Below are 23,918 nucleotides of genomic sequence, written 5' to 3'. Positions count from 1 at the left end.
ATCTCAGTGGAGTTAACCGTCAAATCGCCAAAAAATTAACCGTCAACCGTCAAATAAACAAGCCAATAGTAGCCGTCAAATGTCTCAGATATCCTTAATCAAGAACTAAACGATTGACTTTAGGAAATTTATGCTGTTTAGAAATAAACGTTTTAATGCACCACAAAAAGATACACTTATGTTCAAGTCCTTCAACTTCTAGTTATGGGAGCGGGAGATTAATGCGCGCAGCGGTGAGGTGATGTAATTACGTTAATTAGACAAACAGTCGAAGATTAAAGAACTCATAATTAATGCACAAATTATAGGACTAATTGGGTTATTCAAATATGGACAAATTTGTACCCTTTTATGAAAAATTACAGCCAAATTTGCTTCAACCATCAAAAAACCAATAATGATAACGATCACGATAATAACGGCTTATTCACATCACATCCGCGCAGTGGCTGTTCGTTTGAATAGACCTACTTACATGCAATACAACTAAAAATTACGCTAACAGGATGGATGGATGGAATCATGACTCTAAGTATATAGAAAATAATTATCAAAACAAAAAGAACCGTCCCCGGGTGGGCTTGAACCACCAACCTTTCGGTTAACAGCCGAACGCGCTAACCGATTGTGCCACGGAGGCTTCCTTGAACACTTTTTGTACAATTTTGATCAATTTTTTTGGAAGAAATTCTAACTTGCGTAAGGTTTCTGTTACATTATTGTATCTTGCTCGAAAGACATGAAAAGCGAAAAACCGGGGGAATTGGGTAGTAACTGTCTTGGCCAATGAGACAACACAAAACAGGTGTTATAGAACCAGTTCGACAGAGAGAAGTAGATTAAGACCTTTGTTAAATGACGTTCAACCATGTTTGGCCTTTTGGTCTAGTGGCATGATTCTCGCTTTAGGTGCGTTGCGAGAGGTGCCGGTTCGACTCCCGGAGAGGCCCTTTGTAACACTCTTTTGTCAATGAACACAACATAATAACGAAGCAGGCAATATTACGATGGTTTTTGTGACGTCACAACGGCCATATGAAACAACGGAACACCTGCCTCCTTTTTTTGCAGACAATACACGACTTTCATAATGGCGGACACCGCGAGAGTCCTGGATCAAGTTGCATGAAAACGAGGTCAGAAAGGCCAAAAGATCGCGTCGCGTCTCTTTTTGTTTAGAATGGCGAGCACTTCGATATTTCTTACGGAAAATGATATACCTGGCGCTTCTCTTCTTGGAAGAAAACCTGAGGAATTAAAAATCTCAGAGCTTAAATTTTGGCTCAAATGTCGTGGAGACCCGGGAAAAGGATTAAAGACAAAAGCAGAGCTGGTGAAGCGAGTGTATGAGTACATGCGAACAGGCAAAGACAAACAGGTCGTGGATCCAGATCCTCACAAAATCTACAGTCGTAGAAAGGAAAAGCAAGGCACGAGATCTGAGCCTGACACTGAAATCAATGAATCGGTACAGTTTCCTAGCTCTGGATGGGGAACGTCACTGGAAAAGATGCCTATGTTTACGCGGCTCCAGATGAATCGCCGTGTTTTGAAGTCTGGAAAAGCGATCGCCAATGTAGATCATCACACCGTTCCGACCGGATTAGTAAAGGCCAGGCGTTTCTTAGAAGACGAATACCTGGAAGATATTGAATGTGTGAGTGATTCCAGACACTTTTTCTTTAAAGGGAAGTGTTGCCATAGTTTCAGAAAAAGCGACCCTCCTCATAATCTGCAAATTGCCCTATGTATCTTGTCTGGAGAAGTGGTGAGTGCTTCTTGTTCGTGTGTGGCAGGAAAAGTTGGATTTTGTAACCACGTATTGGCGCTGATGTTTAAGATGTGCAAGTATACTTTATTTTCTTCTACTACTACTAAAGATCTGAGTGAGGAACAGGATCAACAGTCCTCCGTAGCTTGTACTTCTCAACTCCAGCAGTGGCACAAAAAGGGTGGGGGAAAGAACATTGCCCCTCAGCCAGTAATGACAGTAGAAGTGAGAAAAATAAAGGATGCTGAATCCACTTCACGGTCCGATATCAAACCGCTTGTGTATGATGCAAGAATGAAAAATACCCATAATCTGGCTACCGAGCAAAATCTTAAGGAGCAACTGAGAAACATTGATCCCAATATGGGCCTATCTCAAATGGCCTATGAACAGACTGATCAGGCAGGTGTTGGACATGTGGAAACAAAGTTTGGCAAATTTCAAGTTGGCAGTTTCTTGTCATATCAAGTTGCTCTAACAGAATCACACTTTGAGGCTACTGCATCTATTAACTGCATTTCAAGACTCGATCAAGTAAATAACGATGCCTTAAATTATCCAAGATTTCCTCTAAGGGACATTGACAGCATGGTAATTCCAGATAATTTGTCTGAGAATGACCAGAAACTGTTACAGTCTTTAACTTTGGTTGAAGATGAAATCAATGACCTGGAAACTCAAACAAGGAACCAAGCCGAATGCTCAAAATGGAAGGAAGAGAGAAAATTCAGATTTACAGCATCGCAATATCATTTGATTTCGAAACGACAAAGAAACCACGCTTCATTTGCTGAGCAACTGATGAATCCCACACCAGTTTCTTCTAAATATTTAGAACATGGCAAAAAGTTTGAACCAGTTGCCCTGATGGAGTATGAGAAGTTCATGTTCAACAGAGGGACACCTGTTAAGGTACTGCCTTGTGGACTTGTGGTATCAAAAGGATGTCCAATTTTAGGTGCTACCCCTGATGCACGAGTAGTTGACTTTGGCTGTACTGATTACTTTGGGATAGCAGAAGTAAAATGCCCATACACCAAGTATCATGTCACACCCCTTGATGCTTGCACAGATGCAAAGTTCTTCATGGAACAGACAGGTGTTTCAGAGTGTAAATTGAAGGAAGACCACCCCTACTATGCTCAAGTCCAGGGACAGATGGCGGTTACGGGAGCAAGGTGGTGTGACTTTATTGTGTATACCAGCAAAGGCATTTATATTGAACGTATACTTTTTGATCCTGTTTTCTGGGCTGGACTAAAGCAGAAACTGCTCTCTTATTACTTTGAACATTTTCTTAAGTTTGCTTCTGCGAAGCTTTTCGAGGGAAATTGTCAGGTAAACAACAACAGTGACTGTGAAATCTTGTGCACAGCTACATCTGGTTGACCCTGTTATCTACAGTTTCCCAGCAAAAAATTATTTGTTCTAACATCTCTGTATGTTTCAAACAGAATTGGTAATACCATGCTACTTAATTCATCTATTTTTAAATGTTGTGATTTTATTTGTTGACTGGGAATTAATACCTTACATGAATAAATTCTTACTGATGTTATAGTTAACAATTTGTTTTGGGTTGAAATTTTTCAAATCAGTTTGATTTTTATTCTCCTTTATTTCAAAGTATGCTAAAGAATACAAAGGAAAATTAAAATCCAACTGGTTTACAAACTTTAAACCAAAGATAACTGAAACGACAACATAGACAACATGGTCAAAGTTAAAAGAGTCTTTACAGATACAAAAGATGTCTGTAAAATATAATGTAAATCTTACAATAAATAGTCAGAACAGTTGGGTGGGGGGGGGGGGGGGGGGGGGACTGTTGTCTATCCTAATGCCCAATTAATAGTCCCATACAATCCAGAGAGAGAACAGGTTTGTAGGCAACTTATGGATTAAATAATTAATTCTAAAGTGCCTCACATGAATGTGATAGTCACATCGATATAATGTTGGGTTGTACATTACAACAGAATGCACACACTGCCCACATTTGGTTTACAATTCCCATTTGATGTAGTGGAACAACTCTGTCCCATATGTGAAAATTCTTAATCTTGTTGATGGCACGTTCAACATGTATCCTTAAACTTGCAATTTCCTGTGTTTTTACCACATCTTCTGCAGCCATCTGTGAAGATGCTCCAAGAAAGGGTGGCAAATTTAAACTAACCCCCAAAGGCAACAAATCCTGAATTGTGAATCCCTTATCTGCCATGATGGAGTCTTTGTCATCAAATGGTAGATCTAAAAATCCACTCCTTCTGACAATTTCTCGATCGGAGATAGAACCTGTATACAGTTGGCTTATGAATGTAACTGCTCCACCGGGAGAAATGCCAACCAAACCTTTCAAAGTTGTGTGATTTTTGTAGGAACTGAAAAGTTCTCCATTCAACTGCAAACTGCTTGGCATTTGACATCTAACCTCAGTACAGTCAATTATGACTCGAGTAGATTTGTACTTCCCTTTAAAAGATTCGGGCATTGTAGTATCAATTACTTTTCTGCTGGGCCAAATGTTTATTTGTCCAAACTTAAAGAACATAAAATTGACCCATGTGATAATTATTCTGCTAACTGTGGATGCTGATACATTAAATAATTGAGCTAGATGGTCCTTTGGAAATCCTTGCCTTAGTCTACACATGACCATAAAAAATTCATCAATGGGCCTTAAAGATCTAGCTCTCCCCTTTTTTGTTAGTAGGTCGTCTTCACCGTAATCGGTGTTGTTGTCAGTTGTAGACCGCCAGTAGGAAATGTTCTCACCCCTTTCCCCAGGGTCAAGATACTCAAAAACAGCCATTAAAGTGTCCCAGCTTTGAAAGCCCGTATAAAAAGCAGCATTTGAATCTTTTGACTTACAGTTTTCAAAATTAAACAATCTCCTATTAAGAACATCATTTTGACGCTGGGCATCTTGCAGTTGGCGTTTAAGTTCCTCAATTTCCTGTTCGAGTTTATGAATAATTTTTTTATTGTTGTCAATAATTTCCCTCAAGTAGGCCTCCTGCTCGGTAAAATCAGTTTGTGTTTCTTCTTCGACTTTTAAGCTACAATCTGGTAGATCTGGGACCACTTCGCTTGGTAATTCTTCAACAAAGACAGCTGAGGAAGACAATTTCCGTGATGCACTTTTCGAAGCTGTCAGTTCGAAGTTTCTTTCCGCCGGCTTCTTCCTTTTGCGTGGCGATGTACGAATCCATGGAAACACAGAAGGGACAACTCCTTCTCTTAATTCATTCTTGCCGGCGAGAGATTTTTTAATATCACCGTCCCTGAAATGCCGGGAGCATATCTTTGTATTTTCAGTAACCTTGAAGTGCTTTCCTTCGTCTCTTCTTATCGCGTGAAGCCACTTCTTCTTCATCGCGTTGTCGGTAGGAAATTTAAAATACGATACTTTTGTCCCATCGTCTTCCCGATATCCTTTCTTCGTGCATTCTGGAACACAACAGTGAGTCGGCATTTCCAATTCTTGAAAATAATTCGACCGAATCGAGTCAAAACAGCTGTCCTATTCAACCTTCCTTGGCCTTTGTGTCTCTTTGTTTACATGTGTCATCCTCAAGCGTGGCCTTTCTGACCTCGATGTCATGTTAAAGTAATTACCAGTCCCACGCGCCGTCAGCCATTATGAAAGTCGTGTATTCCAACTGACTACCATGAAACCCTAGATTCAAATATCACTTATAACCAACTGTTTCTGTTGGCCGGGGAACATTTCCAACGACTTCTAGGAAAATATTAATCTAAAGTAATTTTGATCTGGTCCTCTTGTTTTAAACCGATGAGGGGGAATAAACTAATCAAAAAAATAGAGGAAAAAAGAAATCAGAATACAGTCAGTTATAAATCTTAAAATAGTATTTTCCAGGTGGTTTACTTAAAAGGAAAAGTTGGTCCGTGTGAGGGTCGAACTCACGACCTTGGCGTTATCAGCACCACGCTCTACCGACTGAGCGAACGGACCAGACACATTATCCTTGTGCCGTTTTTTGTTAACTACTACTACCTTTGAACAAGAACGTTGTCAAAAGTTTGGCCTAATGAGGAACAGCACCCGCTTATTGGCTTTGTTCAAACTGATTTGGTTTTATTCTTTAAGATGTATGTATATATTGTTAACGTGCTTTGTCAAATGATGAGGACATTTTTGTTGAAATATAGTTATCCCGAAACTATTTATTAGAAGTTGTTCCCCATTTATTTTATACTCATGCCTCGTCAATATCAGTAGCTTATGTTCTAAATATCAAGGAACTAGAATGAAAAGCAACATATTTCTTAAATTATTTGTTTTTCTAAAATGAAATTCTAAGTACATTTAGAAAAAAAAAAAAAAAACTAATCACCAAGTGATGCCTCTAACATTGTTTTTTCAATAGTTATCGTAACTTGTATATTGAACTAAATGCTTACGCTTTGGGGAATTAGCTCAAATGGTAGAGCGCCCGCTTAGCATGCGGGAGGCACGGGATCGATACCCGGATTCTCCAGCAGTCTTTATTTTACTAGCTAATATGTAGCTTTAATTCTTTTTGAAGGCAGATTTTTTTCGGACCGTTGTTGTACAAATAACGCAACCTCGTTCCCAGGGTCTCTCATCTTACCGCCCCCTGGAGCGAGCGAAGAGAGACCCTGGTTGGGTCTGGTCACGTGCCTGCCAGAATCTGGGAGGTGACAATTAAATTATTGAAGGGCTGGGCGGCCTAGTAGGAATTTTGTCTATACTTAGCCTACGGGAGTTCGGGAAGTGTTGTCACCAAAGTAAACCAAGAACGATATGATGTTCTGAGGCAATGTCCGGCGGTAATATTCTGCAAACGCCAAGGAAAACTTATCCATCATCTGATAGCGGAAATCCATGTCGCTGATGGTTGCATGGTTCAGTGAAGGACGTTACATATTGTAAAAATCTCCTCACGAAGGCGAATGGAGAATTACACACCGCAGCCGAGGCTGTGTATGCCGGAAGATGTCGGCGCCCCGAACTTTGCCGAGCGCGAAGGATATAAATACAGTGAACTCGTCGCGGTATACATTTCGCCGTCGTTGCTGATAAAATGGATTTATCTTCGAACGAAACGAGGCTAGAAAAAGAAAAATATAATTTTTATTGTGTCGTTAATAAATTAGTGCACGTGACACCAACGGTTCGAGAGAATTGTGCACATTTTCATTTAATTCTCGATCTCTCGACCTTTCTTTGCTTCAAGCGTGTTTCTGAGGGGCATTTTTTGTGCCGTGTTATTAGAAGAAATGGAAATTATAAGTAGAGCGGAGTCGTTTGATTATGTTACAGCATATTTTTAGAGGTCGTAGGCCTGCATGGTTCCGCTGTTAACTGCACGTCGCTTCTCAGAGTTTGACACCTCTGTAATTTGCCATGCCGTGCTTATACTTTGGTTAGGTTCGTTTCTATTGCAAGATATGTTTTAAGGCTCTCAGTATTGGCTCTCCAGGGACAGAGATTAAAATATTCCGTGAACATATTGCTTACTTGCATTCTATGTTGTGACGCCGCAGGTGACGCCGGACCCGGCTATTTGATTAGAACTGTTTGCAAGCGCAGTGCGTTGCACGAATATCATATTTATCTTCGTCAAGCTTTTCTTCAGAGACTGCCGTAGCTTTACTTTGAGAAAGCTATACGTTATCCTAGAGACGTTCTTATGTTTTTTTTTGCATCAATTTGATCGAGTGCATTCAAAGGAGAAACAACAATTACTACGGGATGAAATTGCGCTGCTCGACGTCCACAGTTGAAATATGAATGACTTTCCATAAATCCAGTGGGTAAGACGGCAACACTGAAAATCACGACTACTAAATTGCCTCGAGACAGACTTGCTTAACCTTTAGGTAAACGTTGGAACAGATATTATTCGAAATTTCAGCCTGAAAGCTGAGTATTGATAAACCCCGCGGGTAATGTGGCGGTCGCAGCGCGCGACAAAGCTCAACGCGACAAACTGCTGATTACAGAGGACCCCTCCCTGATGTTCTCAATTGTCAAAGTGGCACGTGACCAGACCCAAACAGGGTCTCTCTTCGCTCGCTCCAGGGGGCGGTAAGATGAGAGACCCTGGGAACGAGGTTGCAAATAACGGTTTGTAAACTTTTTATTTGGATAATCTAGCTATTAGAGAAAATGCGAATACTCCTATGAATGAATTTTCCGCTGTCCCTCTAAAACAACGTGGACTTCAATCGACCAGAGGTAAACGGGCAATACCCGGAGCACCTTTCGGTATATTTGTAGCGCGGTACTCTTTACGCTTTGTAGCGCAACCTTTCTCAAAACAGCTTTATAACACAGATAACACAAAGATTCTTTGAAGAATTACTCTTTCCTTTGCGACTTGCATTATTATAAACTGGCAGTTAAAGGTTAAATTTCATCTTTTACAACTGAAATTGACGCCCTCCTTTGGCACGGAATGGTAAGGAAAGGTTAAATGGCCGCAAATGGGCCTTGCTAGCCCACACACTGTAGATCTAATCCCAGTCTTAGCTGTATTGAACAACTGAGAGTATTCTTCTTTTCCATGAGTGGGATGCTAGTCCATTGTAGTTATCCGCCCCCACCCCCAGCCCACCACTTTGGAGCGAACTACTCTTAGAGCAATGAAAGAAGAAAGAAATATAAACAGGAGCCATAATCGGGGACGGAGACCGTAAGTCTTGGGATCCGCGCGCACCTATGAGATGGTTCAGTTTTTCTATTTTTAGAACAAATTGCGCCATCCTGACGTCACATATCCGCGCGGATCCACGCACACGTCAGGGGCTCTCGCGTGGATGTTGTCACGTTGCCTGATCAAATGGTGAGAAAGGCGAGATTCTCTTGAAGATTTTTCACAGCGATGGCAGGGAATAAGGCAGGGAATTAGATCCAGGGCTCTTATATGTAGCTTTATGCTCTAAACTAATGGAAAAGGTGAGATTTTCAGAGTCGAAAACAAGACTTCAATTTCGCGGTGTGAATTAATAACAATATGTGCTCGCGCTTGTTGAACGGGTAAGCTTTTGCGTTTGTTTTGTAAAGAAAAGTTATGAAAGAAAACTCTTTACTCTCGTATCGAGTTCATTTGAAAGTTTCCCAAACAATGCTTAATCATAACCAAACCCTGTTTTTGATAGTTTCTTATTGCTTCTTTTTGTTTGGCGAGTTTGCAAAAGTTTTTTAAAGGAAAGTCTCACGCGTACATAAGTAGCTCATTTGCATAGTGCAGCCCGTGTATCTTCAAATCCGAGGCGGTGTTTTCAATTGTGAACAAATCTTGACAAAGATTTCTTTCGTTGTCTTTTGCGCTGAGATGCTGCAACAATTTTCACCAACGCCAAAAGGCTACTAACATCAGGTGTATTTCTTTAACTTAGTGAAATTTTACACTGCGAAAATAAAATAGACAAGGAGTTTTGATAACTCAACCAACAAAATCGAAATCTTTATTCGAGGACCGTGACTACTCGGGTTGATTAAAGAAAGCTCATTATTTCTGCTGTATTCGCATATTTTCAGCTAAGCTTTTAATATGTTCTGAAACATTTATCAACCTTAAACATATTTAAAAACTAGAGATATTATATGAGTTCGATGTACGTTTTCACACGAAAGTGGGGAAGTCCAATTTGTCGTGTTTTACTGACTGTACAAAACACGCATCGGCGGGCGCTCTTATTCATCGACAACAGACAATTTGTTGGATTTTTACTCAAACAAAACTGAGCATAATCTATAGACATAAACTTTATTGTCACTTATTGGGCCTTGATAAAGCATCAAGCGTTGCTTACAATTCAGGCGAAACTCAAACTTGCAATTACTTTATTTTACTTTTCGGTCGAGATGGACTCTGGCGAAATCCTCGCAAGCGTGTGGCAAGAGGAGGGAAACTTTGAAGTCCTGAAACGCTGCTATATCCAAATATATCCAACTGGTTTTTTCCTGTCTTATGGAAAAGCTGTTAATCTTCGTTCAACATATGTGAGACTTGGAGTGGAGTAATGTGGAGCTCTTGTAAAAGAAACAGCGGAACACACCTTGGTCAGCGATATAAACCGGGGCAACTAAATTCGGCACTGTCTTACTTCACTCAAACTGGAGCAGCTTACGACGAAAATACTGAAGCAATATTCCAACAGACATGAACGTTTTGTTTTGTGGGCCAAGAGCATCAAACATTTCGGGAATTTCGGACGCCATTTCCCCGCGCTATATCCGCAAAAATCCACGCAGGACGTACGCGTGTGTGCCGCACATGATGGTGCAATTTGTTCTAAAAATGGAAAAATTGTTCCATATCATAGGGACAGCCCCAATACTACAAATGGCGCGCTCTTACGGTCTCCTTCCCCGATTATGGCTCCTGATATAAATTCATCAAACGAGACAAGTCGACCAAAGAAATGTCGTTGAACTAACGCGACAAATGTAATCTAGGGCGTCTATTTACATGAAAGTAATGTTTTAAAAGCGCTTTATACCCTGATAAAACATGGGTTTTTGACCAATCAGAGCGTGCGCAGGGTCCTATCTATATTATAATGGTCATTTATTCGCAAATTACGTTCCATATAATTCTTGAAATTGTTCACTCGACTCTTGCGTAGATCTTCAAAGTAAATCCATCGGATAACACAACAAAAAAAATTCCCAGTGGTAAAACATGTGGAGCTTCGTTGACCAATTTTAAAAAGTAATAACAAATTAAAAAGTGCAACATCTGTGAAGCACCGATGAGATTTGAACCCATGACCTCCTGTTTGCTAAATAAAAAGAAAAAAAAAATTTAAATAAAACATTGTAAATACATGTAGTACTAAGTTGATCACATGTCCACTTTCACGCTTGGTAATTTCCAGCAGTACTAAGATAGCTTAATACCTCTTAGTGTGTTCAACCTCAAAAGGTCCACAGCGGCAGCTTTCGTGGTTCCTTTTAGCGTATTGAGCTCAAAAAATTATGACAGGAGATAATGTGTCGTTTTAGAATTGGTACCTCTTAGGGGTCCCTCAGGGACCACCTGGGCTTTGATTGGGCGTTTGAAAGGCGGGGTGCGAAAACTCCAAGAGGTCAGACTCTAAAAATAGAAAGATACGAGAAAGGGTTGAATCCTAGGGTTGGTATGGGAGATGGACGCTCCGGGTCATGAGCTCCTGATCTTGCTTTATTGACGGGACGCAGAAAAATAATCAGCAGAGTTGGACTGGTAACTACACGACTACACAGAACAATAACCATAATAATGAATGTTTACCAGGGAGCATACTTCATCAACGGTGTTCTTCGTTGGGGCCCCGCAACTGTTCTCAGATAAGTTTACACATTGTGCAACAACATTTACACGAATCTCAACATGGAAAAACATGGTATTAATTCCAAGTTTGATGTGAACTTTTCTCTGCGAAATATTGTTTAAGTGGGGCTATTAAGTGAATTTAGTCAACTGGTGAGGTTCCTTAAAGAACAAGTTCGCATTTAGCGACTATAGGTTCACGCGCCTTGTAGCCACAAGATGGCAGGATTCGACGTCCCGTGGAGAGAAGTCTTAATTCTTTTTTTTAACTGCCGGCTTCCTACCTTTTTTTCTTTTTTTAAGTTTCTATCTTTATTGCTAGCAAAGATCATTTTTTCTTGTTTTTGTTTTCTTTAACTTCCTACCTTGATTTTCTGTTTATTTTTGGACAATGTGGAGATAATTGTAAATAAAATCTGTTTCTGGAAAGAAAAGTAGGGGTCAGCAAGCTCGTTAAAGTGGCCATCTGCCCTGTCATTGTTCATTTTAGTACTTAGCGCGCGCAGTTGATGCATGACGTGGCTCACTCTTCATCCTCTCCAGACACCGGCGAATTGTTTAAGCAACCTGCCAAAATATTGTTCACCCTCAAAGATGTTCTCATCATGCTATACGATAATAGGGGTTAAGATTATGGATTGCGTGGAATGGATTGGTCAATGTCATCATCTCTCTTTTTCGCCAAATCTTATTAGCAAAACGTATAAAAGAAATTGATTAATTACTCCATTTAAAATACCCTGGAACACAACAAAAAGAATGGAAAAGTTTAAAACGATGGTTTTGTCTTTGGAGAATACAAAAGTCGAAATTGACATTTAACACAAAAACAAACGCTGTCCTTGTTTTAGCGTTAGGCAGAGGATCTCAATGGGGTTAACCGTCAAATTGCCAAAACATTAACCGTCAACCGTCAAAACCGCAATATTTTTACCGTCAACCGTCGAATGAGCAAGCCAATAATAGCCGTCAAATGTCTCAGATATCCTTAATTAAGAAGTAAACGATTGTCTAGGGGCAATATATGCTGTTTATAAAGCAACGTTTTAATATATCACAAAAAGTATGCTTATGTTCAAGTCCTTCAACTTCTAGTCACGGGAGCAGGCGATTAATGCGCGCGGCGGTAATAAAGGTGATGTAATTACGTTAATAATACCAAGAAAAAATTACTCGATTCTGATTGGCTAAGAGCAGTGCAGTCCAAGTGTAACACCAGTGCAAAAAGTGTAACACCAGTGCAAATTACACATCGAAATTCTGGATTATGATTGACTGACTTTGCACATATTATATTACTAATTGGATTGTTTAAATATGGACAAATTTTGTACCCTTTTATGAAAAATTACAGCCACATTTGCTTCAACCGTCAAAAAACCAATAATGATAACGATCGCGATAATAACGGTTTATTCACATCACATCCGCGCAGTGACTGTATGTTTGAGAAGACCTACTAACATGCAATACAACTAAAAATGAAGCTAACAGGATGGACTCTTGACGCTAACTATATAGAGAACAATTATCAAAACAGAAAGAATCGTCCCCGGGTGGACTTGAACCACCAACTTTTCGGTTAACAGCCGAACGCGCTAGCCGATTGCGCCACGGAGACTTCCATGGAGGGAATTTGTACGATTTTCTCCCTGCCCCGCCCCCTGCCACTAATTTTTTGTTACCTCTGTCCCCGTGCCCTCGCGCGATTCCCGCTTACATGAAAGGAAACGGAAAAGACTGCTACGCAGGGTAGCCTGAAATGGAAAACTTTATTTTACGATCGACAAGTTTTTGATTTGTTTGTCAGCGTCAGTAGTTATCGGAGTTGGAATCGATGGAAATATTTCCGTCCTGTTAATAATCAAGAGAACCCAGTCGCTTCAAACCACTCAGAATTATTTATTGGCAAATCTAGCGGCTGCCGATGTTATAAGTCTCCTGTGTTGTGGTTTTTGCCTCATCCCAATGATTTACAAAAGCGTAACTGAAAGCGTACACCGCGCCAATACCGAAAGGTGCTTCGGGTATTGCTCCTTTACCGCTGGTCGATTGAAGTCCACGTTGTTTTAGAGGGACAGCGGAAAATTCATTAATAGGAGTATTCGCATCTTCTCTAATAGCTAGATTATCCAAATAAAAAGTTTACAAACTGTTATTTGTACAACAACGGTCCGAAAAAAATCTGCGTTCAAAAAGAATTAAAGCTTCATATTAGCTAGTAAAATAAAGACTGCTGGAGAATCCGGGTATCTATACCGGTACCTCCCGCATGCTAAGCGGGCGCTGTACCATTTGAGCTAATTCCCCAAAGCGTAAGCATTTAGTTCAATATACAAGTTGCTATAACTTTTGAAAAACCAATGTTTGAGGCATGACCTGGTAATTAGTTTTAAGCTTTTTTCTAAACAATTTACTTAGAATTTCATTTTAGAAAAACAGATCATTTAATAAAATATGTTGCTTTTCATTCTAGTTCCTTGTTATTTAGAACATATGCTACTGATATTGACCAGACATTATTAGAAAGTATACAAGAAACAACTGCGAATAAATAATTTCGGGATAACTATATTTCAACAAAAATGTCCTCATCATTTGAGAAAGCACGTTAACAATATATACATACATCTTAAAGAATAAAATCAAATCAGTTTGAACAAAGCCAATAAGCGGGTGCTGTTCCTCATTAGGCCAAACTTCTGATAACGTTGTACAAACGTTGTACAAAGGCAGTAATACTTAAAAAACGGCACCGAGACTAATTTGTCTGGTCCGTTAGCTCAGTCGGTAGAGCGTGGTGCTGATAACGCCAAGGTCGTGAGTTCGACCCTCACACGGACCAACTTTTCCTTTTAAGTAAACCACATGGAAAATACCATTTTAAGATTTGTAACTGACTGTACTGTGATTTCTCTTTTCCTTTTTTTTTTTCATTAGTTACTTCCCCCTGATCATTTCAAAACAAGAGGACTAGATCAAAATTACTTTAGATTAATATTTTCCTAGGAGTCGTTGGAAATGTTTCCCGGCCAGGGGCGGGGGAGAACACTCTGCGACGCCTGGCACTTTTTGTGTATCTGAATCATCCAACAAAAAATGACGTCAAATCCGGTAAAAAAGAGCGCTGAGCGGCAAAATCAAATTTGAACATGGCATAATCGTTTTCTCAGTAAGTAAAATGGTAATATTTTGCAATCGGCCGGATATTTTTAACGTTTTATTTGGCCACGATAAACAAAATTTTGTCTTCTTCCTCGTCATATCAGTTTGTTTGAAGGACAGGGTAATTATTTATTCAAAAACACGCTGTTTTGAAGGCGTGTTTTTTACGAAATGTCGCCATTTCTTCCTCGCTGAATTCCACAGGAGTCATCGTTTGTGTGGAGATAATGAATTCTAGGTAAGTTGCACTCAATTCAAATATCCTATTCTCTTAGGTAGGCATTACACTAAGAAAAATGCACAATGACAGGTTTCTAGACATGGGGGAACCTTATTAACAGAAGCGCCTTTTTTAAAATTTACTGTTGCCAAACACTCGAGAGTACTTGAGTGCTGTTAATCGTATCACTGCAAGAATAGACCCACACACATAACGCGCTTTGCATAACTTTCTTGCCGATCGACACTAACACAAACTCGTGTGTTTGCTCATGACTCAAACTGATGCCATAAAATATGTTACGATTGGTTAAGAACCTTAAACAAGATATGTTTTCCCTAAGCAATCCCTTAATTGATAAACGCTTCGTTACAGGCAGGCCGTGAACCCCTTAAAAAAAACCAGGTGGATTAGTTTTAACGGCGATTAAGTAATTTGGACATGTCGTGGTTGTCTCTCATTTATAATCAAATTTATTTTTCCGTTTCAACAGTGTTTGACGTCAGCAGCGCTAAGTTCCAATACCCCCCCCCCCCCAACTGAGGTCAAGCATGCACCTTTAATTTCTTCAAACCCTCTCATTTGCCCTGTTTGCAGACCAAGTTCCTCATCTATTAATCCCTGTCATATTGGCAACCCATTTTGAAAGGTTACTAAAAAGTTGTGCATTATATTTCAGTGTGCTTTCTCTTTGTAATCTTACATCAAGATATTTCAATCCCTAAGGAAACGAGAGAACACTAGCAATACTGACAATTTTCAGTAATTCATCTCTTTCAATATGCCATCTAAACAAATTGTTTGTAAACAGTAGTGAAATTTCATGCCCCTACACCTAGCCATAAAAGGAAGTCTGGGAACAGGCAATAGCAACAATGACACTGCCAGGCTGATGAAGTTTACAAGCTAATGAACTCATGTCTAACAATGATGGGTGATGATGAAACATGGTGCAGTGAAACTGAAGAATCAGACTGTGAGTAACATTGATAGAGTCAGTGTCGTGAGAGTGATGCTAGTGTCTGTGAACTTGGACCAGATCAGCAAAGAAAAGGTTTTGTACTAGAATTTGACAGAGAGCAACAAGTTTGTGCTAAAAAACTGAAGAAGCTGGCTCAGACCAGTCTTAAAGCCAGCATCTACTTACAGTACTTGTCAAGAGTTCCTGATTTGTGTATGTGGGAAGGCTCTCTGTAATGAACTATATGGGGAGGCTCAGCTCACGATGAGTACCTATTTCAGGCTTCAGGTATAAAATTGATGATAGGGATTTCACAAGTTGAGGTGTATGAAAGGGTAGGAAAATCTGTCATTTAGGGATTCCATTCTTCTGGTTCTAAAATGTTGTTAAAAAGCTCTCATTTACTCTCCTCAGCCAGAATGAAGAGATTCTATAATATTATTTATTAACTTTTTTCCAAGGGAGTAGAAAAGGGATGCAGTATTCTTAAACAGGTTTGTTAAAGGGGTACATTAACCCTTTTGCAATGTAAGGTCGACAAAAGAGGTGCCATTTCTATCAAAATGGTACAAATGTATACAAAAGGGTAAGGGGTAATGGACCTTGAGATAAGACCTTTCCATTTAAAACTTTGTAGAATACCCCTTCCCCCCCCCCCCCTCCCAGCTTGTGAAACAAAGATGTTCAAATTATTGTTTTGTGAAAAAAGGCAATTATTAAAAAACAAAACAGTGCCAAGAGATTAAGTGATTGTCAATGCAAGTTTCCATTTGTATTTTGGATTAAAATGGGTATAACATGATCCTCAAGTATACTATGCAGCTTCACAGAGAGGCCCAAACTGATGATGAAAACATATGTTTTAACACTTAAAATTCTATTTTTGCTTCTTCCCTTGTACCTTGTGATCTTTGTAGGGAAATTCTGAAAAGGTCCCCACCCCCCCCCCCCCAAAAAAAAAAATTCAAATTTTATATACAAATCACTTTTTTATCTTGAAAATGGTCTGAGACAACAAAACATTTTTATGGCTAGCGAAACTACTTGTTAGGAAAATAAAAATGTTCAAGGAAAAAATGAACAGGAAGAAACAACAACAAATTAACTTTTTTTTTTCAGAAGAGCTACTACTTGTATATTTTTTTAACTTACATGTAGGTCAACATAATTTGTTTTCACAATTTACCACAAAAGAAAACACCACAGAAAGGAGAACTATAGTTGTGGCATCTGAGCTACATTTTTAAATGGAAACATTTCCCATAAAAAATTTCCAAATTATATTCTTACCAGTACAACAAAATACCAACTATATTTTGCAGAGAAGTATACTTTATGCTCCCTCATCATATGCCTGCAATGCGTGCAGAGAGCTTTATAATAGGCTCCGTCATCATAGGCCTGCAATGCGTGCAGAGAGCTTTATAATGCTCCCTCATCATAGGCCTGCAATGCGTGCAGAATTTATTAATAAAATTGATGTAGTGAAATTTTCTATTTAATTTTTGTTCACCTGATCTTACAGAGTGCAACCTTTGGTTTAACTGGTTCACTTTACCGTTAAGCAATAATTAAATAAATCACACCAGAGTGGCTTTGTATCTTTATTATAATTCTCATTATCAGTAGAGAAATCACACTTGTACACTGGTCCACTGATCAATACTCTTACGTGTATGTTAAACATGGGAAAGCAGGTTGTATCATCTAATCATAACATTGTATGCCTGTGTGGGGTGTATATGCCAGGAGGTAACCACCTAAGAAAAGACAAACATAAATTATGTCATTGTTTCAATGACTCACCCTAAGTGGGCATTATGCTCATTACCACCTTAATAAACAAGATATATTAAAGTATAATTTTTAACCTCGCTTTAAACTTTTCAAACCTACAGTTTGTTTTCACTTTCAGAGAGGTTCTTAAATTCACAAGCACACCACCCACCCCCCTCAGCCCCAATTCCTACTCACCCATAGCCAGGATCCCATTTCAACTCTCCAATAAATCAGTAATTTTTTTTCTAATTTCGGTCTGACTTAGATTCATCTCCACTCAGCCATGAAAGCAATGGTGGTAGATTTCTGTATATTTGTTGGTCTAGTTCACAGCTATTGTTCTCAGATTCTCACCTCCCTTTTGACAGAATTAAATTCCATTAAAAAATAAACTACAGTAGTTTAATCAAATTAATGCAGAGGCAAACATTGAACCAGAAAATACTATAATTTTGGTATGAACGATACCAAAGTATAACTTACATAATAATATCACATCTTTTCTATTGTAATTTAAGACAGTGCAACTACTAATAGATTGACCACAAAAACCTAAAAACAGTTTTGCCAGTTTTGCTTTTGCCACCAACCACTCTTCTTTAAAAAAAAAATACATGGAAGATAATGACAAAGCAATAACAAAACCAGCCAACCAACCTCTGGCAATTCAATAAACACACCAAATTCCCCTGCAAAATTCTCTTCAACACCTTACAGTACATGTAAATGTCAGCAGCATAAATTCACCTCAATGATTTGGCATGCTACTATCATCAAATGTTTACCCCTTGATTCAGAATTTTTAGGAGTATCAAATAGAATTCCACTATAGATTACAAATGCTGTTTACCTTAACAAATATTTGCATTAATTCTGGAGATATTTAAGTTTAAAATGTGTAAAATATATGCAAATGAGAGGACTGATGATGTCATACACCAAACCCAATATTACATCAAGTGCAGACCATATATACAGCAGAGATCATTGAAACTTGGTAGCCTTATAGTTCTACAGGCAACACACTAATATGGCTATAAAAATATGTTCCCAATTGGCAACTCAATCTTTTCCAGTTCCCTCTAACCCAATTTCAACAATGCAGTGATTTTCAGCTTGAAAAACATTAATCAAGACCATGAGGTGGCCAGAAAAGCCTAGAATATCAGGGAAGGTCTGAAATGCAGTCTGTTGCCATGGTAACAAAACTGTTAAGCTCATATTATGTAGCACATCTGCAAATTGCATCGTAATAGCACTGTCCTGACTGGAGCCCATGGTTCAGTAGTTTACTTGGACAATAAATTTCATAACTTTCCTGGGGGACTGGATGATCTAAATGGTATGTGGGAGACTCCCAGAATATTTGCAAGAATGTATGACTATCTCTTCACAGGTATTCATTAATAAATAAATAAATAAATAAATAAATAGACAGTAACACTACTAACATGATTGAGTTTGGAAAATATATTTATTAAACAGAGATCTCCCCATCCCTCCCTATGGAAATTCCAATTTTTATCAATACTTTAATTTCTTTAAAAAGTTTGGCTTTTGAGACCCTCCCCATCCCTGGAATTTCCAGTAATCTCCTTGGGGTGGGTATGGACATTTTCTAGAACCACACAATAAAACAAATAAACAAACTTTAAGATAAAATGTTGAAGTATAAGTCAGTGGGACATATATACATTGATCAACTTATAAAGACATGATTGATCATTGCAACGTACTATACACAACTTACGCAAAGGTGAAATTATAGCCTGAAAAAAATTAGGTGTGAACTGGATTCTAACCCATGACCTCTGTGATACCAATGTGATAACTTAATTAATGAAAGTTCTATGCTACAACATACCAAACTGCTAATTTATTATGAAGTGACACAGCTAAAGGAGAGTTGCCAAGAAATCAACTTTTTTGTGAATTCTAAGATCAATATGAGTCTTCTAAATTTAAGAGTATTATACCTAACAAAAGGCATACAGTAGGGCACTACACTGTGTGCTCTCTCTACACACTCTTCCAGGCAGGATAGTAATACATATACATGTACTTTTTTTTTGTTTGGAATATACTGTTACTGCATGGTCATACAAGAGGTACTAGTTGCTGCTGAGTAATCTTAAAATAAGTGAACTAAGTGTGACAAAATATCATGTATATTAAATCTGCACCAGTTCAGTACAATTTAATACCAAATTTTAATCAGCCGCAAAAAAAAAATTGTTAGCACCAGATATTACATGTACTTTGTGAAGGCTTCTGGAGGGGTTATACTTTAATTTATAAAGTACCTGGCAGCAAGTACTATTTTGATTTACTAAAGCAAGACTGTAGTAACTGCTAAGAAAATGTGTTTTGTACATCCCAGAAAAATTGGGTGGGGGTCAGTGCAGCCCTCTTCACAAAAGTTAAACTCTTAACCTATTTATGACCATAATCTGTGATTTTCCCTACCCCATTTGTGACTGTTGCGACTGCTACAGTTGCCCTAAACATAAGTTTTGAAGGACTTTTGTTGATGGTCTTATCAATAATGATGAAAATTGAGGTAGCTTATTCTAAAAAACACAACAAATTAAAGACTAGAGGGCAAAAGCCTTACCCTAGAGTATTTATGACCAAAATGGCTGAATAACCATACCCTTTGGGGCTGCACAGCTGTATATAGCACATAGAGGAGAGTTCCCCCGCCCCCCCCCTACCGCTGGAGCAGGAATCAAAATATTATTGCCTTGATGACATAATAAAGATAAAATCTCAAAATAATCAAGAGTTACATATATGCATGGGACTTCACTAACAAAATGATGCCTGTTGCTTGCTGTAAATTGTATATAAATTACTCCTACAATGTGCCAGAATTCTGTTAATCTGGTCACCAACAGGTCTCAAAAATCTGACTGTATAATTAATAAATAAGAAAATGACCGACTGAGATTTTGTTTGAGCCAGAATAGAGTGGCCATAATAACTAGGTGGCTGTGTTAACGGGGGTGGCTCTATGGTGAGGTACATTCCACAGTAGTGATAAAGATGACACTCTCAAACACCAGTACCCATAAAGAGTTTGGACAGTATATTTTGCATAATCAGTTGGAAGAGGAAGAGGGAAAATGGAAATAAAATAGAATGGCTCTTGTGTACCAGAGACAACCCTTTCCCCGAGTTACCCTGGCAGAGCTAACTTTTCACTTATTTCTTTGCAAAATTCAACCAACCGTTTACACAAGGATGACGAACCAGACTTGGGGGTGAGACAATTCAGGTGGGCAAGTTGACTCACCTTGGCAGCTAAAGTAACCAACAACTTTTCTTTGAGTATACATAAACACTTTGGCTCGCCTAACTGGAACAACTCTCAGCATGGCGAGTGTCACGTAATGCCTAGATTTAAGATTTAAAGCAGCAATTTGTATCAAAGAAGAGAAAATTAACTCAGCAAAACCCACTCTGATCAAATGAGTGAGGGAAACTTAAACAAAGAGGGATAGTTGCACATTTGATTATTCAATAGGAGTTACGAATAATCATGCAGGGTCAACTTTTACTCGGCCTACATGGGCTACATTTTCTCATACAAACACTTGATAAAGTTGCCTCAGGGGGAGGGTTATCCCGGGTACCCGAGACCATACAAATGGGACCTGTACATGTGTTGCCTCAAAGAACACCCCCACGATTTTCAAAGGGGAAGGTCCATGAACAGGACCTTAACTTAGGGCAGCTTCAATGGCAGATTCCCTCTGATGGCTTGGATTTGAATAATTGATTTAATTACTTTTAAAGAGGACTAGAACTCAAAAATCTTGCTCGAATTTCGATCCAGCGAGGCATAAGTTTCCATGCCGTGAATCAAGTTTTTACTGGGCGTTTTAAAAGCACTCACCAAAGAGAAAGAGACTGATGACCCCAAACTACCGATACATATGTACTGTATCTTACTGAAAACAACAATCTTCAACGAGAGATGTAGGAATGTGGGATACTGACCTTCAGCATGCGATCCAGCTTGTCTCTTCTACCAATACACGTGAGCCAAGAGTAACAAAAGTTCTGGTGACAGCGACTTTCGGAGCTAAACGGCTTCTGTTAATTATGTTCCCGTAGTACACAGTGCAAACTATGGCCAGCAATACTTCATCCAGGTTGTTGTTAACATTATAGGCTATTGCACTTATTGTTATCACTAAATCACGAACAACAAGAACCAAAAGTCGGAACAACACCAGTTTTACAAATGTGCAAAATTCGCCCGACGATGACGGAAGGCTCTCCGTTATTTTGCTTCAAAACAATAATAAACTTTTCTCTTTTCCCGAAATTTTTGCTTCAAAAGTCGAAGTAATGTGTCTGCAACATCCTTCCATACTCAATATAAAATGAAACGAAACTGATGGTTTACAAATAGAGGGAAACCACGAGTAATCGAAACGCCATTTTCTCGCTTTGTGAAACGAGCCGCGAAGCGCAGTTTAAACCGGATGTGACGTCATTTTTTGTTGGATGATGCCTATACGAAAATTTCAGGAGTCTTCTGCCCCGCCCCTGTTCCCGGCCGACAGAAACACTTGGTTAAGTCTTATTTTAATCTAGAAGGGCTTCATAGCAGACACTTGGAATTCTCTGCACAAAAACAAAAGTGCTTCTTTAAAGAGGAAAGGTATTTGAAAATTTTACAAATAGCAGTAAGTATTTTTAAATGTTCTGAATTCTTTAATGTGGTGTATTTAAATCTCCTCTTTCATTTTCGGTAACACTTGACGAAAACTGGTGAGCAGTTTATCTAAATAGCCTCGCAATAGTTAAGGCATGTGTACAATGGGGAATTAGCTCAAATGGTAGAGCGCCCGCTTCGCATGCGTTTGCTACCCAACATAACATTTTTTTTTTGTCTTTTTGTCTTTTTTTTTTTTTGGCAGTTTTTTTTTCCTCATCTATCTGCTCATAAAACGCAGGTAGTGTGCCAGAACTTCCCGCGCAAAATTACTGTATTACTCATCATCAGTATTGACTGTTATTCGGATTCTCCATTTTTTTTTAATCAATTTGTCATTAGATATTTGTTTTTCAAGTTATAATTTTAAAACGTGCATTGAAATTTTCTGTAGGAAACCGTGAACGCACCATACTCTCAATGTTAAGCAGATTTTCATTGAAAATATATTTATTGAATAAGATTATTATTTACTTAAATCCTTAAGATGAGCTGGCTCACTGGTGGCGGAGCCTAAGTGCGGCTTCTTGGACACAAGGTGTCATGGCTTCTGTAACAGTGCGCCAAAATCCACAGTGGGAAAAAATGGCGGCTGTACATTTTACCACACTGAATGCATGGCGTACCTGGATTATCAAAGTAGGCATAAATTAATATCTTTGCAACATTTTTCGCTGTATTACATTCATTGTGTACACTAGGTTTAAAGCTTTAGGACGTTTTCTGTGTATTTTTCACGAGCGTTTATTAGGGATATTGAAGCTAAGAATTATTGGTAAATGCACCAGTCGCCATCTTGTTCCCCACAGTGGATTTTTTTGGAAAATTTTTACGTAGGTTTCTCCAGTTATCGCAACATCGACATGAAAGCACAAGCTTATAGCTTAAATTCCATCGTGTTTAATAAGGAATATTCATTCATTCATCGCAGATTCTTAACAAAGCTATCGTTGCCTTCAGTTAATTTTCAATCTTCTTATTTCTGCGCTGGAAACAGGGTGTGAAGAAAATCACAAGTGCTTTCATCATGCGCAGCTTTTTGCTTCACTTATAGGACAACCAACGCAATTCTATTAACATGTTTATACTGCTTTTTTTAAAAGCAGTTTAAAATTCCCTTTTCTGTTTTGATAAGGACTAGATGGAAAACAAAGCAAGCCGTTTTTAAAAAGTTTGATATAAATTTTCATGGTTTAAAAAATTTGTGTAGCAGACCATTTACTTTTGCTTCGGTGAGCCTATTTCGGAGAGCCAAAACACACAGTTCGGAATGCGCGCGAGGAAGAAAATAACCCTGACCTGATCTTTTCACTCAAACCAAGCATTGTTTTTTTTCGCTCGTTTCTGATACAATGAAGCTGCTCACGGCAGTGTTCAATGAAAGACCCCCATTGATATCTTTATACACTTGATCTTGAGGCTATATATAGTGTGTGGAATGAATTTTTATTGCGGAAAAGCTACAACTATCAGACAAATTTTAATTTGCAAATTTGAATATCTGTTAAAGATATTAAAGTATCTCATAGAAAGAATAATCTGCCGGCCACCGCCCAATGGACTATCAAAATAACTGACACCACTAAGCCTTTGCTATATTCACCTGACCCAACTTATGGTCAATTTCTTGTACAAAGGCACAATAACTTAATAAAAGACGGCACTGAGGTTAATGTGTCTGGTCCGTTAGCTCAGTCGGCAGAGCGTGGTGCTGATAACGCCAAGGTCGTAAGTTTGACCCTCACACGGACCAATATTTCTTTTAACTAAGTGAACTGGAAAATACTATCTTAAGACTTTCTTCTGATTTATCTGATTTCTCTTTTCCTAATTCTTGACCTTTATTTCAATTAAAAACCTGTTTAGATATATATATTTTTTTGATCGCCACAAAACAAAAGGACTAGATCAAATTTATCTTTGTCTATAATGTTACTACATGTTGCTGAAAACCCGGGGAGTAGGGTACTTTAGGAATTTCT

The 23,918-nt window shown here is 38.7% G+C and overlaps 2 protein-coding genes, 1 long non-coding RNA gene and 3 other non-coding genes across 6 annotated transcripts; 3 read left to right on the top strand and 3 right to left on the bottom strand.

Moving 5' to 3' along the window:
- The first annotated feature begins 1,084 nt into the window (after positions 1-1,084).
- LOC149103008 (uncharacterized) lies at positions 1,085-3,317 on the top strand. The gene has a single exon (XM_089274102.1). It carries the CDS (start codon positions 1,181-1,183, stop codon positions 3,158-3,160), a length of 1,980 nt encoding a protein of 659 aa, XP_089130228.1. The 5' UTR covers positions 1,085-1,180; the 3' UTR covers positions 3,161-3,317.
- A 270-nt stretch (positions 3,318-3,587) lies between these two features.
- On the bottom strand, positions 3,588-5,400 carry LOC149103007 (uncharacterized). Its single transcript, XM_089274431.1, has one exon. It carries the CDS (start codon positions 5,247-5,249, stop codon positions 3,714-3,716), a length of 1,536 nt encoding a protein of 511 aa, XP_089130557.1. The 5' UTR covers positions 5,250-5,400; the 3' UTR covers positions 3,588-3,713.
- A 280-nt stretch (positions 5,401-5,680) lies between these two features.
- On the bottom strand, positions 5,681-5,753 carry Trnai-gau (transfer RNA isoleucine (anticodon GAU)). Its single transcript has one exon. It is a non-coding gene; the product is annotated as a tRNA-Ile (tRNA).
- A 454-nt stretch (positions 5,754-6,207) lies between these two features.
- Positions 6,208-6,279, top strand: Trnaa-agc (transfer RNA alanine (anticodon AGC)). The gene has a single exon. It is a non-coding gene; the product is annotated as a tRNA-Ala (tRNA).
- Positions 6,280-13,857: 7,578 nt separating this feature from the next.
- Positions 13,858-13,930, top strand: Trnai-gau (transfer RNA isoleucine (anticodon GAU)). Its single transcript has one exon. It is a non-coding gene; the product is annotated as a tRNA-Ile (tRNA).
- Positions 13,931-17,022: 3,092 nt separating this feature from the next.
- Positions 17,023-21,773, bottom strand: LOC149103003 (uncharacterized). Its single transcript, XR_016201945.1, has 3 exons — positions 21,213-21,773; positions 20,506-20,606; positions 17,023-17,191 (listed from the first exon to the last, which is right to left on the bottom strand). It is a non-coding gene; the product is annotated as an uncharacterized LOC149103003 (long non-coding RNA).
- Between the last annotated feature and the right edge of the window lie 2,145 nt (positions 21,774-23,918).

This window comes from Orbicella faveolata, unplaced genomic scaffold (genome assembly GCF_042242905.1).
Source record: "Orbicella faveolata isolate gen_17 unplaced genomic scaffold, um_ofav_v1 contig_35, whole genome shotgun sequence".
In the NCBI taxonomy this organism is placed as follows: domain Eukaryota; kingdom Metazoa; phylum Cnidaria; class Anthozoa; order Scleractinia; family Merulinidae; genus Orbicella; species Orbicella faveolata.
The sequence above is the reverse complement of the archived record's forward strand: the minus strand, read 5'-3'. Positions and strand labels throughout refer to the sequence as shown.

Bases quoted from the DNA above. Each gene is read 5' to 3' on its own strand.
- LOC149103008 (XM_089274102.1), top strand. From the start codon at position 1,181: ATGGCGAGCACTTCGATATTTCTTACGGAAAATGATATACCTGGCGCT.
- LOC149103007 (XM_089274431.1), bottom strand. From the start codon at position 5,249: ATGCCGACTCACTGTTGTGTTCCAGAATGCACGAAGAAAGGATATCGG.